This window comes from Colletotrichum costaricense, assembly GCF_030867565.1.
Source record: "Colletotrichum costaricense strain IMI 309622 chromosome Unknown Scaffold_6.1, whole genome shotgun sequence".
In the NCBI taxonomy this organism is placed as follows: domain Eukaryota; kingdom Fungi; phylum Ascomycota; class Sordariomycetes; order Glomerellales; family Glomerellaceae; genus Colletotrichum; species Colletotrichum costaricense.
Genome location: NW_026848235.1, coordinates 886716 through 904389, shown reverse-complemented (window position 1 = coordinate 904389; position 17674 = coordinate 886716). Strand labels below are relative to the sequence as shown.

General features: G+C 49.5%; 7 protein-coding genes across 7 annotated transcripts; 4 read left to right on the top strand and 3 right to left on the bottom strand.

Annotated features, from left to right (window-relative positions):
- Positions 1-1224: 1224 nt before the first annotated feature.
- On the top strand, positions 1225-1851 carry CCOS01_06514 (uncharacterized protein; the record flags this gene model as incomplete). The annotated part of the gene is made up of 1 exon (XM_060454682.1): positions 1225-1851. One exon carries the CDS (start codon positions 1225-1227, stop codon positions 1849-1851), a length of 627 nt encoding a protein of 208 aa, XP_060314382.1.
- Positions 1852-2754: 903 nt separating this feature from the next.
- Positions 2755-4011, top strand: CCOS01_06513 (uncharacterized protein; the record flags this gene model as incomplete). The annotated part of the gene is made up of 1 exon (XM_060454681.1): positions 2755-4011. The coding sequence occupies one exon, from the start codon at positions 2755-2757 to the stop codon at positions 4009-4011; it is 1257 nt and encodes a 418-aa protein (XP_060314381.1).
- A 187-nt stretch (positions 4012-4198) lies between these two features.
- Positions 4199-4578, bottom strand: CCOS01_06512 (uncharacterized protein; the record flags this gene model as incomplete). Its single annotated transcript, XM_060454680.1, has 2 exons — positions 4199-4278; positions 4359-4578. 2 exons carry the CDS (start codon positions 4576-4578, stop codon positions 4199-4201), a joined length of 300 nt encoding a protein of 99 aa, XP_060314380.1.
- Positions 4579-7078: 2500 nt separating this feature from the next.
- On the bottom strand, positions 7079-8338 carry CCOS01_06511 (subtilase; the record flags this gene model as incomplete). Its single annotated transcript, XM_060454679.1, has 2 exons — positions 7079-7972; positions 8027-8338. 2 exons carry the CDS (start codon positions 8336-8338, stop codon positions 7079-7081), a joined length of 1206 nt encoding a protein of 401 aa, XP_060314379.1.
- Positions 8339-8522: 184 nt separating this feature from the next.
- Positions 8523-8792, bottom strand: CCOS01_06510 (uncharacterized protein; the record flags this gene model as incomplete). Its single annotated transcript, XM_060454678.1, has 1 exon — positions 8523-8792. One exon carries the CDS (start codon positions 8790-8792, stop codon positions 8523-8525), a length of 270 nt encoding a protein of 89 aa, XP_060314378.1.
- Positions 8793-13231: 4439 nt separating this feature from the next.
- CCOS01_06509 (uncharacterized protein) lies at positions 13232-13471 on the top strand (the record flags this gene model as incomplete). The annotated part of the gene is made up of 1 exon (XM_060454677.1): positions 13232-13471. One exon carries the CDS (start codon positions 13232-13234, stop codon positions 13469-13471), a length of 240 nt encoding a protein of 79 aa, XP_060314377.1.
- Positions 13472-15645: 2174 nt separating this feature from the next.
- Positions 15646-16905, top strand: CCOS01_06508 (uncharacterized protein; the record flags this gene model as incomplete). Its single annotated transcript, XM_060454676.1, has 2 exons — positions 15646-16179; positions 16243-16905. 2 exons carry the CDS (start codon positions 15646-15648, stop codon positions 16903-16905), a joined length of 1197 nt encoding a protein of 398 aa, XP_060314376.1.
- Positions 16906-17674: the final 769 nt, after the last annotated feature.

Here is a 17674-nt window from a genome sequence, read left to right as displayed (position 1 = left end):
TCTCGACGATACGAAAAACATGACAAACTCAAGGAATGCGGCTGCCGTAGCATCGTCGAAGAAGCGCTGTGGAACTTGCATAGGTACGCTAAACTCGATTGGTCCTGAGCACCAAAATGAACTGTCTGGACGCATTTCCCTTCATTGTTCGCTCATATTATGCAGAGAGCTCTGATTAGTAGGCACTCTGAGTATTGACGGTTTCGGCAGATCGCAAAGTCAGTTGTGACCGCCGGTTTCCACGCTGTACGAACTGCATCAAATCCAACCGCAAATGCCAGGGCTACGGGCTTCGATTGTCCTGGCCAAGGGCTACTGATGGCAAGAGGTCACTTATCAGCCGAGCCGCATTATTCCCTCGGGTCAATAATACTTCAGGTCGATTACATATGATCAATGCGACCTCATGGGACATCGAAGTACACAACTTCCTTATTGCTAGGCGCATGATACGTCCCATCATGAAGTATCCACTGCCATGGTCCTCGTCCGGATCAAATGCCACCGACCAAAGCCTTTTCCGTTTCTGTAAGCATAAGATATCAGACCTCCCTCTCAGAGCAGCATGCCTGACGGTGGCTCACTCTTTTTTCCAGTTCGAGAGACCCTGAGACCGAATCTTTCAAGTTTCAGTAGTCAACCCCTAGGAGAAGTATTGCTTCGGATTGCCCTATCGGAAATCTCCCATGCTGGCAAAGCCTTGCAGCACGCGTTGCTTGCCTTTTCAGCACAGTATCGGTACGGACCGGTATTTCGTGCCGAGGAGCTGAAACTATCGGCCTTGCGTGCTCTGTCTCTGTCAGCTGCTGAAGGCATGTCTGCCCACAAGGCTGTTCAGCACGTAGCAGCTGGGATGGTTCTTTGCATGTTTGAGGTATGATATGATTCTCTTGTATTCTACCTAACCTATACAGAAGGTCTGTGAAGATCATATGCTGTTATGTTGCAAAAGGAATTCTGGAATATTCTCACTCACTATTCTTACAGACCCAAAAGAGCTCGCATTCAACAAACCATTGGCTTTGCTATCTACGTTCTTCGCGAACTCTCATCGAAAGTGTCTCGCTTGAGAAATTTTGGAGGGTCTCAGACGCTCCCATGTTGCTGGAGTGGGTATCATATCATGAGATATTAGCTCGATTCAGCCTTCGCCATTGGAGGAAACCCAAAGCGCTGCTACCAAGTCAGGTAATTTGCGACACAAGGCCGTTCACTTCGCCAGAGATGAGGAAGAAAGCCCGTGTTGAGCTTTCGATGATCATGGGCCAAGCGCCGTTGGAAAGTAAGCGATTCTTCCAGCCGTTGGGTCTTCTCTCCGAGGTTGTTGCGGAAATCCTACCATCCGACAATCCCGAGACCCACACACAGGAGTATCGATGCAAGATCAGAACACTCAAAGCGGAAATCGAGAGCTTGCGGGTAACAGCATCGTACAGCCTCGCGGATCTGAAGTCGGAGAGGATCGCCGCGAAGTCTGAAGTATATCGACTTTCAACGCTGGTGTACCTAAGTCGCACTACCGACCAAGGCGAGCGAGAGGATTCTGGCGTAGCTGCCTTGGTCGAACGAGGACTACAGCTCCTCCCTTTGATGGGCACCTGTGAGAGACCGTTGCCTCTTCTCATATTCGGATGTGAAGCGCGTACCGACGAGGAAAGGCTTCGCATCTTGAATCTGGTTTCCAACGCGGAGAAGACTCTTCCTGATCGCGAACTTCATTCTATTAAGAAGTTACTTCATGCTCTTTGGACACAAGATGACCTGCATGCCGACAATATTCTCAAGCCGACTTACATAGAGAAACTATCGGCTGTGTTTAGTGCCAGCGAGTTGCTTCCTCACTTCGCTTAGCTTGGATTCAACATTATTATTGTACTAGCAGCATATAAAGAACAGATATGACGAAAACAACAGGTACAATGTAGATTTTTTCAACGCTAGTAACGTTAGCCTGTTGCCTTCATCTTTAGCAAAACGGACCGAAGGACGTTGTTTCACGCACCTTCAGCGCAGTGCTATCAACAAGCAAATTGTGCTTTTTCCTGCAGACTAACATGTTGCCGTGACCCTGTTGTGATCCAACGTGGGAATGTGCTGCGTTGCATGGCTTAGAAAAGCTGGATTCATACATCCGATAATCCCGTCCGCAAGGAGAAGGTCTACAAACAGGGACATTGTACAGCCTCGACTTGACTGTAGCAAGTTTTCTCAATCATCAAATCACCACCATTAAAGACGCCTAACCGGAAAATTTGCCAAGCTGACAAGAAAGCTTCCCCGCAATCTCGACAAACCTTCAAGCAGCCCATGCAACAATATGTCTGTGAAAGTCGGCTTCTAGACGAACCCTGGACCCCGTCCATCATCGACCGGACCAATCCAGCCGAAGAAGTGGGCCCGGGTGGAACGCGGAGATCTCCCGGCATCTGTCTAGGTTCGGACCAAGCTACGGCAGCCAGCTCCAGCCAGTCATATCTTGCCGAACCAAGGTGTCAAACCTCCGAGCTTCCCCCCAGCCAGGCGATGCTACATTCCTTGGTCTCCGAAAATCGATGACGTTCCCTGCCCGAAGAGCCCACGAAAGCGCAACTGCCATGCCGCACGCTGATAGTTTGGGACCCGTGACGTAAGGTTAATAATTTCGTTCTAAGTGAAGCAAGGATTGAGAAAACCATAAGAAGTCGGTCAAAGATCACATTGCGCGGAGAAGCAGCGCTGCAGTTCAGACCTGTGGATAGAGCATCACAGTTCAACATGTCAAAACCAGTCCTCGTCGTCATTGGTACCGGCTGGGGTGGGTTCACCCTCACTCAAAAAGTCGACCTAGCGAAATACGATATCAAGGTCATTTCGCCAATTCGAACAATCCAGTACACTCCCTTGCTGGCCAGCGCGGCATGCGGGCTATTCAACTTCCGTCTTGCGGAAGAGCCGGTTAGGCGGAAGCACAGGACGGAAATGGACTATTACAAGGCTTTTGCGGAAGACATCGACTTTGAAAAGCGGATAGTCCGATGCAAGACCGATGCACCCACCGCAGGTGAAGCCCCGACTACCTTTGAAGTGAGGTACGACAAGATTTGCATAGCGCCTGGATGCGGTACTCAGGACTTCGGCACACCGGGCGCGAAAGAGCACGCTCTTTTTCTGAAGACAACCAATGATGCCCGCTTGATCCAGCAGCGCATTCTCCAAATGCTCGATAAGGCGTCTCTTCCAACGACAAGCGAACAAGATCAGCTAGACTATCTCAACATTCGAATTGTCGGCGGCGGAGCTATCGGTATTGAGGCTGCCGCCGAGCTATGGGACCTTTGGTTCGAAGATATGCGTTTTCTGTTTCCTCACCTCGATGGTAAGGTGACCATCACCATTCACGACGTCGCGCCCAAGATTTTGTCCACTTTTGACGCAAACTTGAGCGAATACGCTACGAGTTCGTTGCAAGGGAAGCATGTCAAGATCAAGACCGGGTCACACATTCAGAGTGTTGAAGCCGATGCGATCTTCACGAAGGAGGACGGGCGTTTGCCGTACGGACTGCTGATTTGGGCTACGGGCAATAAGGCAAGCACCTTGGTTGAGAAGCTGCCTGTCAAAAAGCCAGAGAGCGGTCTGCCTCGCATCTTGACTGACAAGTATCTTCGCGTCTTACATCCAGATGGAAGTCCAATGAGCGATGTTTACGCGCTCGGCGACGCCGCTGATATTGAGGGCGAGTCGTTACCCACTCTGGCTGAGGTAGCTTTGCAAAAAGGCGAGTATCTCACGGCCATTCTCAACTCGAATGCCGATCCTGTTCCTTTCAACTACAAGCAGAGAGCACTCTTGGCCTACCTAGGCCGCCACGACGGCATCATTGGTGGTAAGCAGGAGTGGACGGGGATGAGCGCGTGGTTGGCTTGGCGTTCTGGAAGTCTAGGCTGGACGAGGAGCTGGAGGAGGAAGATCATGATCTCAATAAGCTGGTTGTTCATCTGGATAGCGGGCAGAGATATTGCAAGACCTTAAGTAATTCGATGGGAAGTTACGCATAGGTGTGTGTATCAAACCACAGAATGGCAAAATGACATCAAAGTTAAGATAGAATGGGTCAAATTTGCTTGCGGTTGCGATCTTGGTTTATGACGCCGATGCTTTGGTGATGAAGTGTAAAATTATTCTGTCAAATCTGAGTAGATGAAACAATCATAGACAACTATTCCCATCCTATCGTTGGAATCGAATCCGGACCGCGTCCAAAGCCGAACAGATTAGGTGATCGATGGAAAGTGACAGCTATTTGCAAGGTAGAGCGAGTAGTTTCTACTCCCTGTTAGCATGTTTGTTTGATTAGATTTAGAGACACAATCACTTACAGCCCCACTTGACGCAGCAGTAGTCAGTACCTCCGGTGTGCTGAGAGCAAGTGTATCCAGCAAGACATCCCTGGAAGGCGCAAGTGAACTTGGAGCTGTAGCAAGCACCGATGTCGAGGACCTCAGCACGAGGCTCCACCACCTCAGTAGGCGCGGCGGTGGCAGTGGCAGACAGAAGCCCGAGGGCAAGAACAAAGACTTGAGAAGGCTGGAAGAGCATGGTGACGATTATTTGAATGAGTGACTTGAAGTGAGGCTCTTGTTTCTAGGGATGATGGTAGGCTACAGTGAGATTCAAGTTCAGCAACAGCGCGAACCGCCTCTATTTAACCTTCGCCAACAGCTCTGTTGTTGATGGTTGCGGCGTTTGGTAATCGATCGGGTTTGCCGAATAGTCCTCATCTCACATTCGCTCCATAGCGAGCAGCCTGGCTCACCAGCGCATATGAATCTGCTGACATGGTTTAGTAGAGTCTTCCTTCTCACATTGACTCGTGTTGTCCGAAACTTAAAGTCCTGGCTACCGGGGCTGTCCGCCAGAGCAAACAATGCCTCAAATCATCAGGTCCACAGAGAATGCAAGATTAAGAGTGCTGCTGAGTGATCAGACCGCAGGCGCTATTCGTGCTTGACGGCTACTGTTTGTGGTAGTGTCCAAAGATCACGGACACGGCTTCGTACATGTATGTACAACAAGAAAATGAGAGCCAACTTCGTCTGCTTTCTCTCCTACGTATTCAGGTGGCACTCCTTCGAACTAATGGCCGTCTGGAGAAAACTTGAGCCAGATCGAGTGCCTTCATCTTGGAACTGCAATCGCAGTGGAGGCTGGATCAAACTTCCTTTCTGAGTTGCGTGAGCTCAGTACGGTGTCAACGGGCCCAACTCCGCGGTACCGACATGCTTGTTGGTATTCCTGGCAAGATAATATGAACATAGCTTGATCGGCAGAAACCCTTTGCGAGGTGGGTTGGAGGACGTGTTTGAGTCAGTCAGCTAATGTATGTGTGACAGGGAACCGGAGCGGCAGAAATCTTTAGCGACATGCCTACTCCCGTTACGCGTATTCTCACTTCAAGCCAGTCATCCAAAGACTGTAATCACGATTTGTAAAACTGACAGTCTGATAGTAAGCTACCACATATTGATATACCTGAATTCTATTCGAATCCTGGCAGCATAGAAGTCATCCGTGTTGATTTTTCACCAGAACCACTAAAGACACTGATAAGAAGAATCGCATCCGCAAGTTTAATAGTCTCCGGTGCATTGCAGTTTTAGCTCTTGTTTCAATTCGTCACTCACGAAGGAAGGTCACTTTCACAACAAACATAGCATCACTAGCCTGCGCAGATGTTGTCAATATAAGAAGGTTTTGTTTCAAGGTCATTCTGTCAGAGGCTGATGTCGGATGACATCTGACGGAGTTAAGGCGGCCGGGGACATTGGGGGAGTATGGGGACAACGTAGGACTGAAAATCGTTTCCAAGTATTCTCGCAATGAAGGCTGATACACCGGGGTTTATTTTCTGATATGAGTATGAGTCTTTTGGGTACATTAAGACACATGTGGTCCCGGACAACTTATTATTGTGGGCTATCCCACTTACACATGAGTCGACATGGTCCCATATGTGGCGGAGTTGATCTCCACAAGAGGAACGAAATTAACACCAACTTGCTTCTGAGGAACCAGATGGTTTTACGTTAAATCTCGTTCTGAGATAATCGCTTTCAATGAGAAAAAGGCAAATTAAGTGTTCAAAAAGGCACATCCCCAGCTGCAATTATGTGCGCACGCAAAACCTCAATTCATCAAGCAAATCAACTCAACCCACGCCAAGCCACGAAGCCTGATGATTTGCTGAATGACTCCGTCTGTCAAAGGGGCCCGAATATTTGGTCCTGTCATGTATGCTCTGCTGATCGGCGCGGAGTATGGTAGGAGAGTGGGAGTCGGGGCACAGTACCAGCCCCCAGGGTACCCCGAGTCCTTGAACCTGGGGGAGACGATCCTTATTTCCCCGCGAGAACCCTTACCCAGCGCCCTCCCCGGATGATATTAAAGTCGTCGCATTGCATCTCCACCACTTGACCCAGCTACTCATTCGCATGACATCCTACCATAGAGCGTTAGGTACACTGCAAAAGAGATGACAACTGCCAAGACTCAGAATACGAGATTACAGGGAAGAAATGCCGGTCAAGGATCGCGATTCTCCAGAGTCCAGGCTGTGGCGGGCGGGTCAGATGCAATTGATATTAATACCCCATTGAGTAAGGATCCCGTTCGCCAAGAGGTGTGAGTCTAGACGACGAAGCTTGTCGCTCTGATCAGTGATCACCCTTGCAGTGATGACCTTAATTGATGTACATTCGGCTTCAAATCACAATGCCAACTTGGAAAGTTACTTTCAGATGCATCTTCTTTATTGTCCTATCAACTATATATGCCCAAAATGACACCTACAAATCTCAAAAATGGGAGAGCCAAGGTCCAAAACCCAAGGCAGCGAAGTCTTATAAACATCCTCATTCTATCGTAAGAAACAGCGCTCCCCCGCTCATCTCTGATGAGGGAATCCCAACTCCTTCATGTACAAAGGTGAGCGAGCTGCGAAACGCTCTTGGCCGTCGGAAAGGGCGGAACGTCTTCTCGCCCTCCGCGGCTGGCTTTCGGTCGGTTTGACGAAATTTGCCGGTTCTTGACGAGGAACCGCTTACGCGCCGTTGCCGTTGTAGGCAACCAGGTTGGGGGAGCTGTTGAGGGTACCGGTGATCTTGCCAGAGGTACCAAGGGCCTTGATGCGGGCAACGATGGAGGCGGGGGTGCTGAGGCCCTCGACGGACTGGAGGTAGTTGACGAGGCCGGCGACGTGGGGGGAGGCCATGGAGGTACCGGAGATGGTGTTGGTGGCGGTGGTGGAGGTGTACCAAGTGGACAGGATGGAGCTGCCGGGGGCGAAGATGTCCAGGGAAGTTCCGTAGTTGGAGTAGGAAGCAATGGCCCAGGTGCTGGTGATGGCACCGACGGTGATGGCGTTGGCAGCGTTGGCGGGGGAGACGTTGGCGGCGTTCTGGGCCTCGTTACCGGCGGCGACGACGGTGGTGACGCCGGAGTTGTAGGCGGCGTTGATGGCGGTGGTCCAGGCGGTGGAAGCGGGGCCGCCGAGGGACATGTTGATGACGGACTTGCCGGCGCGGCCCTTGGTGGTGATGTCGTTGACGGCCCAGTTGTATCCGTCGAGAATGACCGAGGTGGAGGCGGAGTTGCCGACAAAGACCTTGACGGAGATCAGGGAGGTGAGCTTGGCGACACCGTAGGTGGTGGAGCCAATGGTGCCAGCAACGTGGGTGCCGTGGCCGAGGGTGTCGGTGTGGGCACCGCCGGCGGCGTTGTAGCCGAGCGAGGCGCGGCCGCCGAAGTTGGTGTGGGCGGTGTTGATGCCCGAGTCGACGACGTAGGCGAAGGTGCCAGTGCCGCCGGCGCTGTCGTAGATGTACGAGGTAGAGCCGGAGGTCTTGTGGGAAATGGTTCCGAGACCCCAGGGAGCACCAGTCTGGGTGACAAGGGCGCTCAGAGTGTAGATCTCGTCACGCTCAACGGCAGCGACCTATTCGTAGTGTCAGAGTGGGCTCTTTCAATGCACCGGAGCTTTGAATCTTACCTCAGGGCTGGCCTTGATAGCCTCAATGGTGGCATCGTCGAACTTGCCAGAGTATCCCTGGAAGGAGTTGAAGGAGTAGGTGCGCTCGGCGCCGGTGAACTGGCGCTTGTCGAGGCTGCGGGAGTGAACATCGTTGACCCAGCTCAAGTGAGAGGTGAGTCCCTGGGAGCCGACGGAGCTCTTGAGGGTGATGATGTAGCTGTTCTCAGCCCGGGTCTGGACCATGGTCTCGGCAGCTCTCTCCTTGAGAGTGGGAGCAGCGAAGCCGCAGGTAGCAGCTGCGAGCAGCGCGAGTTGCTTGAAACCGACCATTGTGATTGTCGATAGACCGAGATGCAGGAGTTGGAGTTGGGATTGTAGGAGAGGATGAGGGGTGAGGAGTGAAAAGAGACCGAATATCGTGGGTTGTTGAAAGCCGTTATATAGATTTCCTCCTCGTCATTGAAATCGAGTGAGGCTCGATGTTCGTCCGTTGCATGTCATGTAAGTGGCTGGCTCATCCAGGCCCTCGATGGTGCATCACTGCTTGCAGACAGAGTTCCGGGGCGCCCTTCGAGAAGCAGTACGTACATGATTCGGACCCTTGCTCGGAAAACAGCCATCGCCGCAGGGTCCAAGTCGGGATGAACCTGTCAAACTTGGATATGTCGCCAAAAGTTACGCTGGCGGTTGTACAGCAAGTGAACCCAAGTCGATAAGACGACATGGTCCGCGGAAAGGGGAAGGAGAGTACCAATGGCGCCATGTGGCGACATAAAGCAGCCATCTCAGAAGCTTGTGCGACAAAATCAAAAATAGGAAGTTGATTGACGGCGATATTGGTGATGCAGCAAGCTGGGTGAGAGAGGAGGCATGCTAGACCGGCTTGGCAATGCAACAAAGCTATCAGATGGTCGCAAGTGACTTTAAGATTGGGCGTTCGACAGCTTTTGCAGGCATCTCAAGCCCTCTGTCGTCACCTGGTTAGGTACAACCAGTAAGCTTTGAACGATACCAGGACTTACAAGACAAGAAGCGAACATTTCGAGGATCAATATCGCATAGTGGAGATACGCGTCCCGCGGGCACGGGAGAGAAGCGGATAGAGGCTCGACAAACAGCTGTTGTGGGCGCCGCTGTTGGACGGAAATGCAGCGGTGACAACATCGGCATTTGGACGGCCCATTGGAGTGGTCTTCCAGTCCCATTCTTCGCGCAGTACAAGGCGAGAGTTGTCCGAGCCAAGAGCCACCAATGAAATCGAGTTGTCGAATACTAATGGCCATTAGCAATATACCTCAACGTCCAGTCCTAAGACCGGCACGGTCCTCGGAACGGCAGTGCCAAGGCTTTTTTATGCATAAATTCAGGATGCGGTGGATTCCCGGGCTCTTGCGCCTGGCCCCTGTAGGATGGTCGAGAAACGACGTCTTTTCTGTCCTGATGCTAGATAAAAAGTCTATGGACCCGAATTAATGGCAGCTGATGCGTATGAGGTCGCTTTGCAGGTTGTAAATGTCGGTGTTGGTGATGTTGATGGCCTCAGCGCCCACTCAACCCCAAAAGTTCCAACCTATGAGATCTTGGAGACTTGGACCACCTTCATTGTTGCTCCCCATCTCCATCCCTAAACAGGGCTTGAGCTTCAAATGGATGCATCGGGGGTCCGGGGTGGCAGACGATATCGCAGGCCATAGTGAAGCTGTGGTTCGTCGAAGGAAGGTTGATCCTCGTGCGTCAAGGCGATGTTACCCCAGGTGAGATATCTCGCCTTCCTAATCCGGCAGTTGACCGTGGAGCGTGACAGTCGGCGATCGGGGTGGGATGATAAGTTCTGGGGGAATTGGGGGCTGCCAAAATGCACCCCAGGAGAGGATGATGGAGGATAGGTAGCAAATGGCGAATTAGTCGTGATAAGTGCCACCGATGAGTGAATTGCTGCATTTCTATCGTTGATTCTAGAGCGAAGTGTCCGTTGCACGACGGTGGATCGCATGTGGCGGCCGAGGGCGGATATGTTGGCGCCAGGCTCAGACCAAGCAGCCCGCAGCTAAGGTAGTTGTATGTGGCCCGTCGGAGAGCATTTCCGAGGCGGAATTCATGTAGACCTCCGCGTCTACTACCATGGCTCTCAGAGGCCAGCTGCAAAAAGCCAGCAATGTACGCGCCGCTGTCTGTTGCATGGACATGGGGCACGCTGTTGTGCCCTATCCTGATTGCGGTGAGTTGACTTGGACGCATATTCTTGTTTAATGCATGCAAAATGCCAACAGAGCCAGGGAGCCAAATGAAATAGACGTTAATGTCAAGGATCAGAGCTCCTGTGGAGACTCTGGATAGGAGGGGAAGACAACCCACAACAGAAGATCCTTGAAGCAGCTCATCGTAGCCCCTCACTCCCGATCTAGAGCTCCCGAACTTGATTAAGCACGCAACGAAGGCCGCAGCTTTCTCACGCAAGGAAAGCTCTCTTGCTCTTGAGAGCTCTGATCCTCTTTAGATCGGAGGAGGGTCTCCTGGGATGTTGAGATAAGCTGGTTGGTCTACAGCACATCTCGGCAGAGGCTGGCCTGTGCTGGGCTTCCCCCAGGTCCATGCCAGAGATTTTGGACCTTCACGCAATTATCAGCGCATATCAGCGCGTCCATACTTGGACGAGCAAGTGAAGTGTTCGCTGCGTGTGTTCTAGGCTTCTGACTGGACATCGCTCGTTGGAGACCCCTGGTTCCTGATCAAGATCCCTGAAAGGAGGAACACATGTACGCCGTCAGCAGCCACCCGCACCTTTGTTCGAAGAAGAGCTCAGAATAGGGTTGGCCGAGACATCTGAGTCCAAGCCTTCACGAGTCGTGGAACCCCGCATCCTTGGTAGCGGGAAACGCCACATGATTTTGTGGCTCGGCAAGATATCTCAAACATTGAATAATTGCTACCAAAATTGAATAAGTGTATCCGTAGATCGGCGACATTATGAGGTGGAAAAAGAGAGAGGAATCCCGGGCGGCAAGAGACAAGATACCTTGGTACTTAGAAGCGGTAGGAGCCCCGTGAATCACATGCTGCGGGCAGTATACGTATCGGAGTACGTACTCTGAAGATACCCGCTTTTCCACCTCAAGGCGGGCCTCTCCGAAATTCCCGCCGGCAAGTGGGGGCTCGAGCCGTAGTAGGTGCAGCCTATGATCCGAGCGTCTTCCCATGGCACCGATAACGTGATAAGGTAGTGGGCCCTCCTGCTTTAGCGATGCTGACATGATCCAATTCCCCTGCCCTTTCGGAGCGGAGATGGTGGGATGGCAACTCCCCGAATGTCACCTCTGGCCTTTGCCTCTCTTTCCTGTCAGCCAGGACTCTGAAGCTTCGCACGATTCAGTAAAGTAAGAAGCGGGGGGCAAGCTCTTGAGTATTCCAGATTCCAGCCCCATGATCTCCATTCGTGATCAAGCTTAACTTACACAACCGTCATCCTACCGTCACAACCTTCTCCAGTGCGGCGTGCCCAAGTTGGTTGTTTTGCCGTTCCATGCTACGAAATCCCATCCGCGTAAACCTTCTTGACCCTGGAACTCAGCTAGCACTCCGCTCTTCCAACGTCCTTCCAGACTTGTACTGTCCTGCAGGCTAGCCAAGACGGGATCAAAGGCAACAGCACAAATCACGAGAGATTCAGGCGCTACATCAACTCAAGTAATTCCTGTACTACAACGGAGTCTCAAGCCTTTCATTTCCACCACCCTTGTTACCCTCGAGTCTCGCGGCGGCAGAACAGCAGTATCCTACCTAGGCTCGGGGCCGCTGCCGAGATCTTGTCTGATGTGGGGTGATGGATCAAAAGCTCTTCCTTCTGATGCTTGTCTACGGAGCACCGACATTGACTTTCGTCCTACCCAGCAATTGATGGGCCACAAGTGCTTTACAGCTATTGACAACACAGGCACTCGGACACACCCACAGGCTACGCAGCACTGACCACTGCTGCAGTCATTCAATAGCTTGAGGGCTACAACAGCAGCCTTGACCGAAATAGTCATGTCACACAACACACTGCCAGTGTGCTCGCCGTTGGGCCATGCGTTAGGCTACCGCCCAACCTCCACCACCAAAATTCCCACGATGGCATCGCTTGCTGAAAGGGGGAGGTGACCATCAAGGTACGGCTCTGAACCGGACAGACTGGGAAGGTTCAAAGCTAGTGGCCTTCTGGAAGGCAGTTTAGGCATGTCCTTGGAACCGCAGTCACGATTTCTTGCCAAAGAATGGTGGCATCCTCTGCAGAACCAGTTCTAGCCTCCCCGCCTCTACCGACCTGCCACACTCGACGACCCCAGCCAGGAACCACCGGCATTCCAAGAACCTACAAATGCTTGGCTCCCATCTATGCCAGGGTTCTTCAGCACTACCGCTTTACTGCTGCGAGATCACTTTTGCCAAGACAAACAGCTGGTGGCGTGGTTTCCTCACCTTCCTTTCACGACGATCACTCGAAAACGCCGTCATGAACCGCGAGTAGCCTTAGAACACTCGTGACTCGGGTTCCGGATCACATCACATACTATCGGGCTCTATCGAATCCAGGACGTCCTACCTCAATACGATGATGGTCACGACATCGTCGCACAATCTCATGCTCCGGTGGCATCAATCCCGATGGCCTGAGACTTCGGAGATATGAACGGTTACGATATGTCTCGGATGCCGCCAAGACCTGGCCTTACCTGGAGTATCCATATACTTCCAAAGTCAAGATCCCCGACTTGAGGAACAATGCAACATCGAGGATCCGGAGTAAGATCCGGCCGAGTTCGCCGTTACACCCAATCGGGATCCCTACGCCGCACTTCCAGCCCCAGCGTGTCACGCCGCAAGGTAGCTACGCCGACGGCGTTCCGCCCAGCTGAAGCCTCGCCAATGGCACTTCAATGTCTCGGCGTGCAGCCGACGTATGATGGCTAATAAGCGCCTTCCTAAACCTCACCCTCTCACGCAGGTGAATAGCTCAAAAGAGATCACTCGCCATCTCCGAAAGTTATGACGAGACGCTATTACTCTGTCTTGGATATTCAGCTCGCCGTACCTGCCTTGTTGAGCAACACTAGAAGTAAATTCCGACAGCCTCAGCATTACAGCTACCATCGCTAGTGTATTTCCACTTCCTCAAACTCCTTCCATTTCATCAGACAGCTCAGGCTCCTCCCCTCGTTGTTCCCGTCGTCTTTGCCGCTGTCTATGACCTTGCTCTGGTCTCTCAACGACATCATTTCCTTCCAGTCCTTCTCCGCGGCAATCGCGACAAAAGCCCTCGACCGGGAGGACGCGGTTCATCCACTGGTGAACCCAGGTGTTTCGTGGGCATGGTCTTGCTCCATCCCTGACACGTTGGCATTGTTCGTCTCGAAAGCAGACACCCAAGTGCATGCATTCGGACTCGCCAGTGAAGTAGTATTTGTGGCACATCCTTTATTCTGAGTATGGGTGCTTGATGTAAATCTTGTATCTGACTTCGATGGAATTGTGAGACGTGCGGCTTGAGATCAGATTTCATTGATCTTGGGCATTCCTGACTGACTAATTCTTTGTCCTTGCGATCTCACATGCAGCTTCAGAGAATATGAAGCTTGAGAGAGTCAATAATGTCTAGTCAGGTCTGCAACTTATATACACTTAGCTGCAAATTGGAAGCGGCTAGGATCAGACTTGCTCCAGTGAATGTGTATAATTGGTCATCATGTAGATTCATCAGTCAAACGGCGTCGATCCATTACCTTTCACTAAGATCATGATCTGCTGATGTGATTCAGCAAACTCAGTTTTGAATGCAAGCAGCACCTATGTTGTTTTGCAGGGTGAGTCCGATGTGAATCAGCAGAGTTTGCCACACAGCCTATATCCATGACATGACATGTATCACGGGCGGTGCTTCAATCTTGATTGTTGACTGCCTCGTGGTAAGACTGCTAGACTCATCAACGATTCTGTACGGGCTGTTCCGGCAAAAGAATTACTGATGAGTAGATTTTGGGCATACGAGTTCGATAAGTACATAATTTCAGGTTCACACATCCTGATCATGTAACTCTTTGGCTCATAGGAAATAGATCTGATCGCATGGAATTGCTTCATGTCAGGATTCATATTCACATGGATTAAACGGATTCAGGACTAGATTTAGTGAAACAAAGTCCCTAGCTTTAACAGAATCATCCAGGGGTCATGCCGTATTTCTGAACACCCATCCTGAGCGATTCTTAATCTATTTAGAGAAGTATCTACATATAGGTGACGACGCGAACGCTCTGTGCCTATCACGAGACTTGCTGGCGCAAAACGATCTTAGAACAACAATGACATGAATGTGTTCCTTAAGAAACGAGGCATTTCCATACTAATTTCTATAGTTGTCAAGATGTATAGAATGCCTCGAGACCCTTGGTAAGTCAAAGCACCCACTTATGGGCACCCCCCCCTTTTGGGCACCCCATTTACACCAATAGTACTACTTTTCACTATGGGTCTAATAAATCGGCTTCTCAATAATAAAATTTAATATTTTATATTCAAGTAGAAACTTATTTATATTTCTCATAAAAAAATACTATATTACGTAATACTACTTAAATAAGTAGTTTTATAAAGTTAAAGTTAAAGTTTTAAAAATGTTAGTGTTTATATATAAATTACTAAGTAATACTAACAATTTAAAAACTTAAATAACTTTTATAATTATAATTTAAAAAAGAAATAAAAGCTATATTAATATTATTTAAACTAACTTTTATTAAACATATACTTTATATTTTAGTTTTATTATATTATTATATAATATATTTAGTTTTAAATTTCCCTATATAAAATTTAGTATGAGAAACTTTTAGCTTATTATTACTAAGCTATAAAATATTATAAAAATATAAAAAAGCTATTTATATATAATTTCTATATATAATTTAAATATATTATAGTTTTAGCTTAAAAGATATAATAGTTCTTACGTAATTTATATTTTAAATATTACTTCTTAACTATGTATTTTTTAAATCTTATATATTTAATATAATTACGTAATAATAAGCTAATATATATTATTATAAATATAATAATATAAAGATTTAGTTAATTATGTATATAAATTAATTTTTTTTATATTTTATATATAAAATAGAGCTAGTTATATATATAGTATAAAGTAGTAGGTTTTGGTGTAGCCCCACCAAAACTAGGGTGCCCAAAAGGGGGGGGTGCCCATAAGTGGGTGCTTTGACTTAGCGAAGGAGGAACCAACAAGCAGTAGGTTGAACTCAATTTGTGCCTATTCTCGCTTGATTTTCGTTAGGATACTGGAATACTGTAATGAATCTTGCAAACCTCTCCTTATTCGAAGCGATGCCAGTGCTTTTCCCACTCCTTATCGCTACTGACTTTTGTGGATATCTGGTGAACTACAAACAACGTGAAACGCGTTAGCCCGGCATTAATGCTTGATTGTCTAGCTCGCGAATTTGTAGCACGTGCATCGATAGGATGTTTTCGGCCCTTCGGATAATTGCCATCCGCGCCAGAACAAAGGAGCAGCCGTAAGTTTCCGACCGCGAAAAGTTACATGCGACTTGGCCTCTGCAAATACTCAACGCAATTTCGGCAACATGATCAACTCTCCACCACCAAGTGCGCTCGAAAATCTGCCTGCAGATATACTATTGGGCATCATTTCTTTCCTCGAATCTTTGAGCGATTTAAATACGCTTGTCAATGCGTCTTCGTCGCTGCGGAGATTCTTCATAGCGGAACGTCGGCGCGTCATCCGACATATTGTTCACCGCGATGCTGCTGCTGTCCTCAAAGATGCTGTGGCTCTTGCAGTTATCCCAAGAGCTGGTCAGTCTGGCAACAATCATGTATGGGAGGTGGTGAGCGCCACCAAGCTATATGCGATATTTCGGGATGACCTCGACGCAGGCACAGCAGACATATCATCCATATCTGCTGATCATTTGATCGAGGCTACGCGATGCGACTTTATAGCTCGGGACTTTGTCACTCTGTATACAAAAGTTCAGCGACAGCAATTATGGACCTTGGACTCAGAGGCAGCCAAGCCACTCACGAAAGATGAAGAAGACCGGCTCGTGCTTGCGTGCTTGCGGTATCAATTGCTTACACAAGTTTGTCGCGACCGCGTAAGTGAAGAGACAACGATGGAAGTACGGGCAATTTTGAATCAATGCTTCACGCCTTGCCAGATAGAGCAAATCGCTGGAATTCACGACTTTGCAGGCAAACTACATCAATTCTTCGTCTCGCTTGATGCCTCAGATGAGTTGGACCCGCAAAATACACATGTTTTCTACGATATTACGGTATTCCGACAGATACTAAGCCGTGCACTCACCACGAGCCAAGAAACAATCAAGATCTTTGCGGCTTCTTTGACACAGTTAAAGTGCCTTTCGGATCATCAAATTCTCAGGGGAGGTCACCAAGTACCCAGTAACTATATTTTGGAGTACTTCCCAGTGGTTTCCTCACAGCTGGACCTGACCCTCCACACGCTCTTGTCCCATGAATATGAGATTAGACGGCTGCGAGATGTGATATACGGTTACGAAAGAAGGCTACCGGCAATCACCACTGGCGACTTGAAAACAGACCCTCCTTTCGCTTGGGTCGACGCGCACGCTGGTTTAGATTGCCGCCGATGGGGCTCAGAGTTGCTGCAAAATTCACCAGACCACGTGGGTATAGACAGCACGCGGTTGGATCGGGTGAAAGCCACCGTTGAAGCATGGAGGCAGCTTGGCTTCTTGTACTGGGATCAAGATCGCGTTCAGCTTCTGAAGGGGTCTCTTTTGCAGTATCGAACGGGGTGGCTTAGAAATGTATGGGACAGGGCAGATGTCTTCTAGCATATCACGGATTTTGCGTGATGATAAAAGGCACGATATCGTAGACTTAGAATAAATCAGAGAGCCCGAAGCGAAGATCTTTCTTCTAAATTTGCATCAGCTACCCCGGCGAAGGTCTTCGCACCTGGAAGATGATTCCTCCATGTCACCAAGAGGAACCTGCTCATCAATGGAGGAGTTTGATGGTCGAGTTTCGAGTGCCCTGTCGATGAAGATTGCTGTTAATCACAGGGTAACACTGATGGCACTAAACTTGGCGGTTGCCAAGAGCTGAGTATGTCTACCCCAGACTCTTACCCCAAGACTTCCATACAACCATACAGCAACTATGTGTAGGGCTTGGGCTGTTGCGACCTTTCAGCCTCATAAGGATATGGTGCATGTACGCTGCAGTCAAAAACATCACGGTTAATTTCTTAGGCCATTAAGAGTCATCTCGTGCACAATGCACTGCTCTCTAGCCAGACCGATGCTAATGTAGCCAAGTTCTTTTGAAAGAGCCACAATACCCATAGATATTATACTCTGGTCCGAAACTTTCCGTCTTGAAATTGACGGGTCAACCCCTGACAATCTCACCGCATTTTCTATGTCTCTCTGACCTCGCGCCGCAGAAGGACGTTATAGCCAAGGCGTGTGGTCTGAACCTGACGCTTCTTGCTCATAGAAGGTGATTATAGAAGGCAACTGAAGTCCGAAATACATCCTCTAAGCGCCATCGTCTGCCAGATCCCGGCAATGATTGTTACCGTGGAGAGTTGCCAGTTTT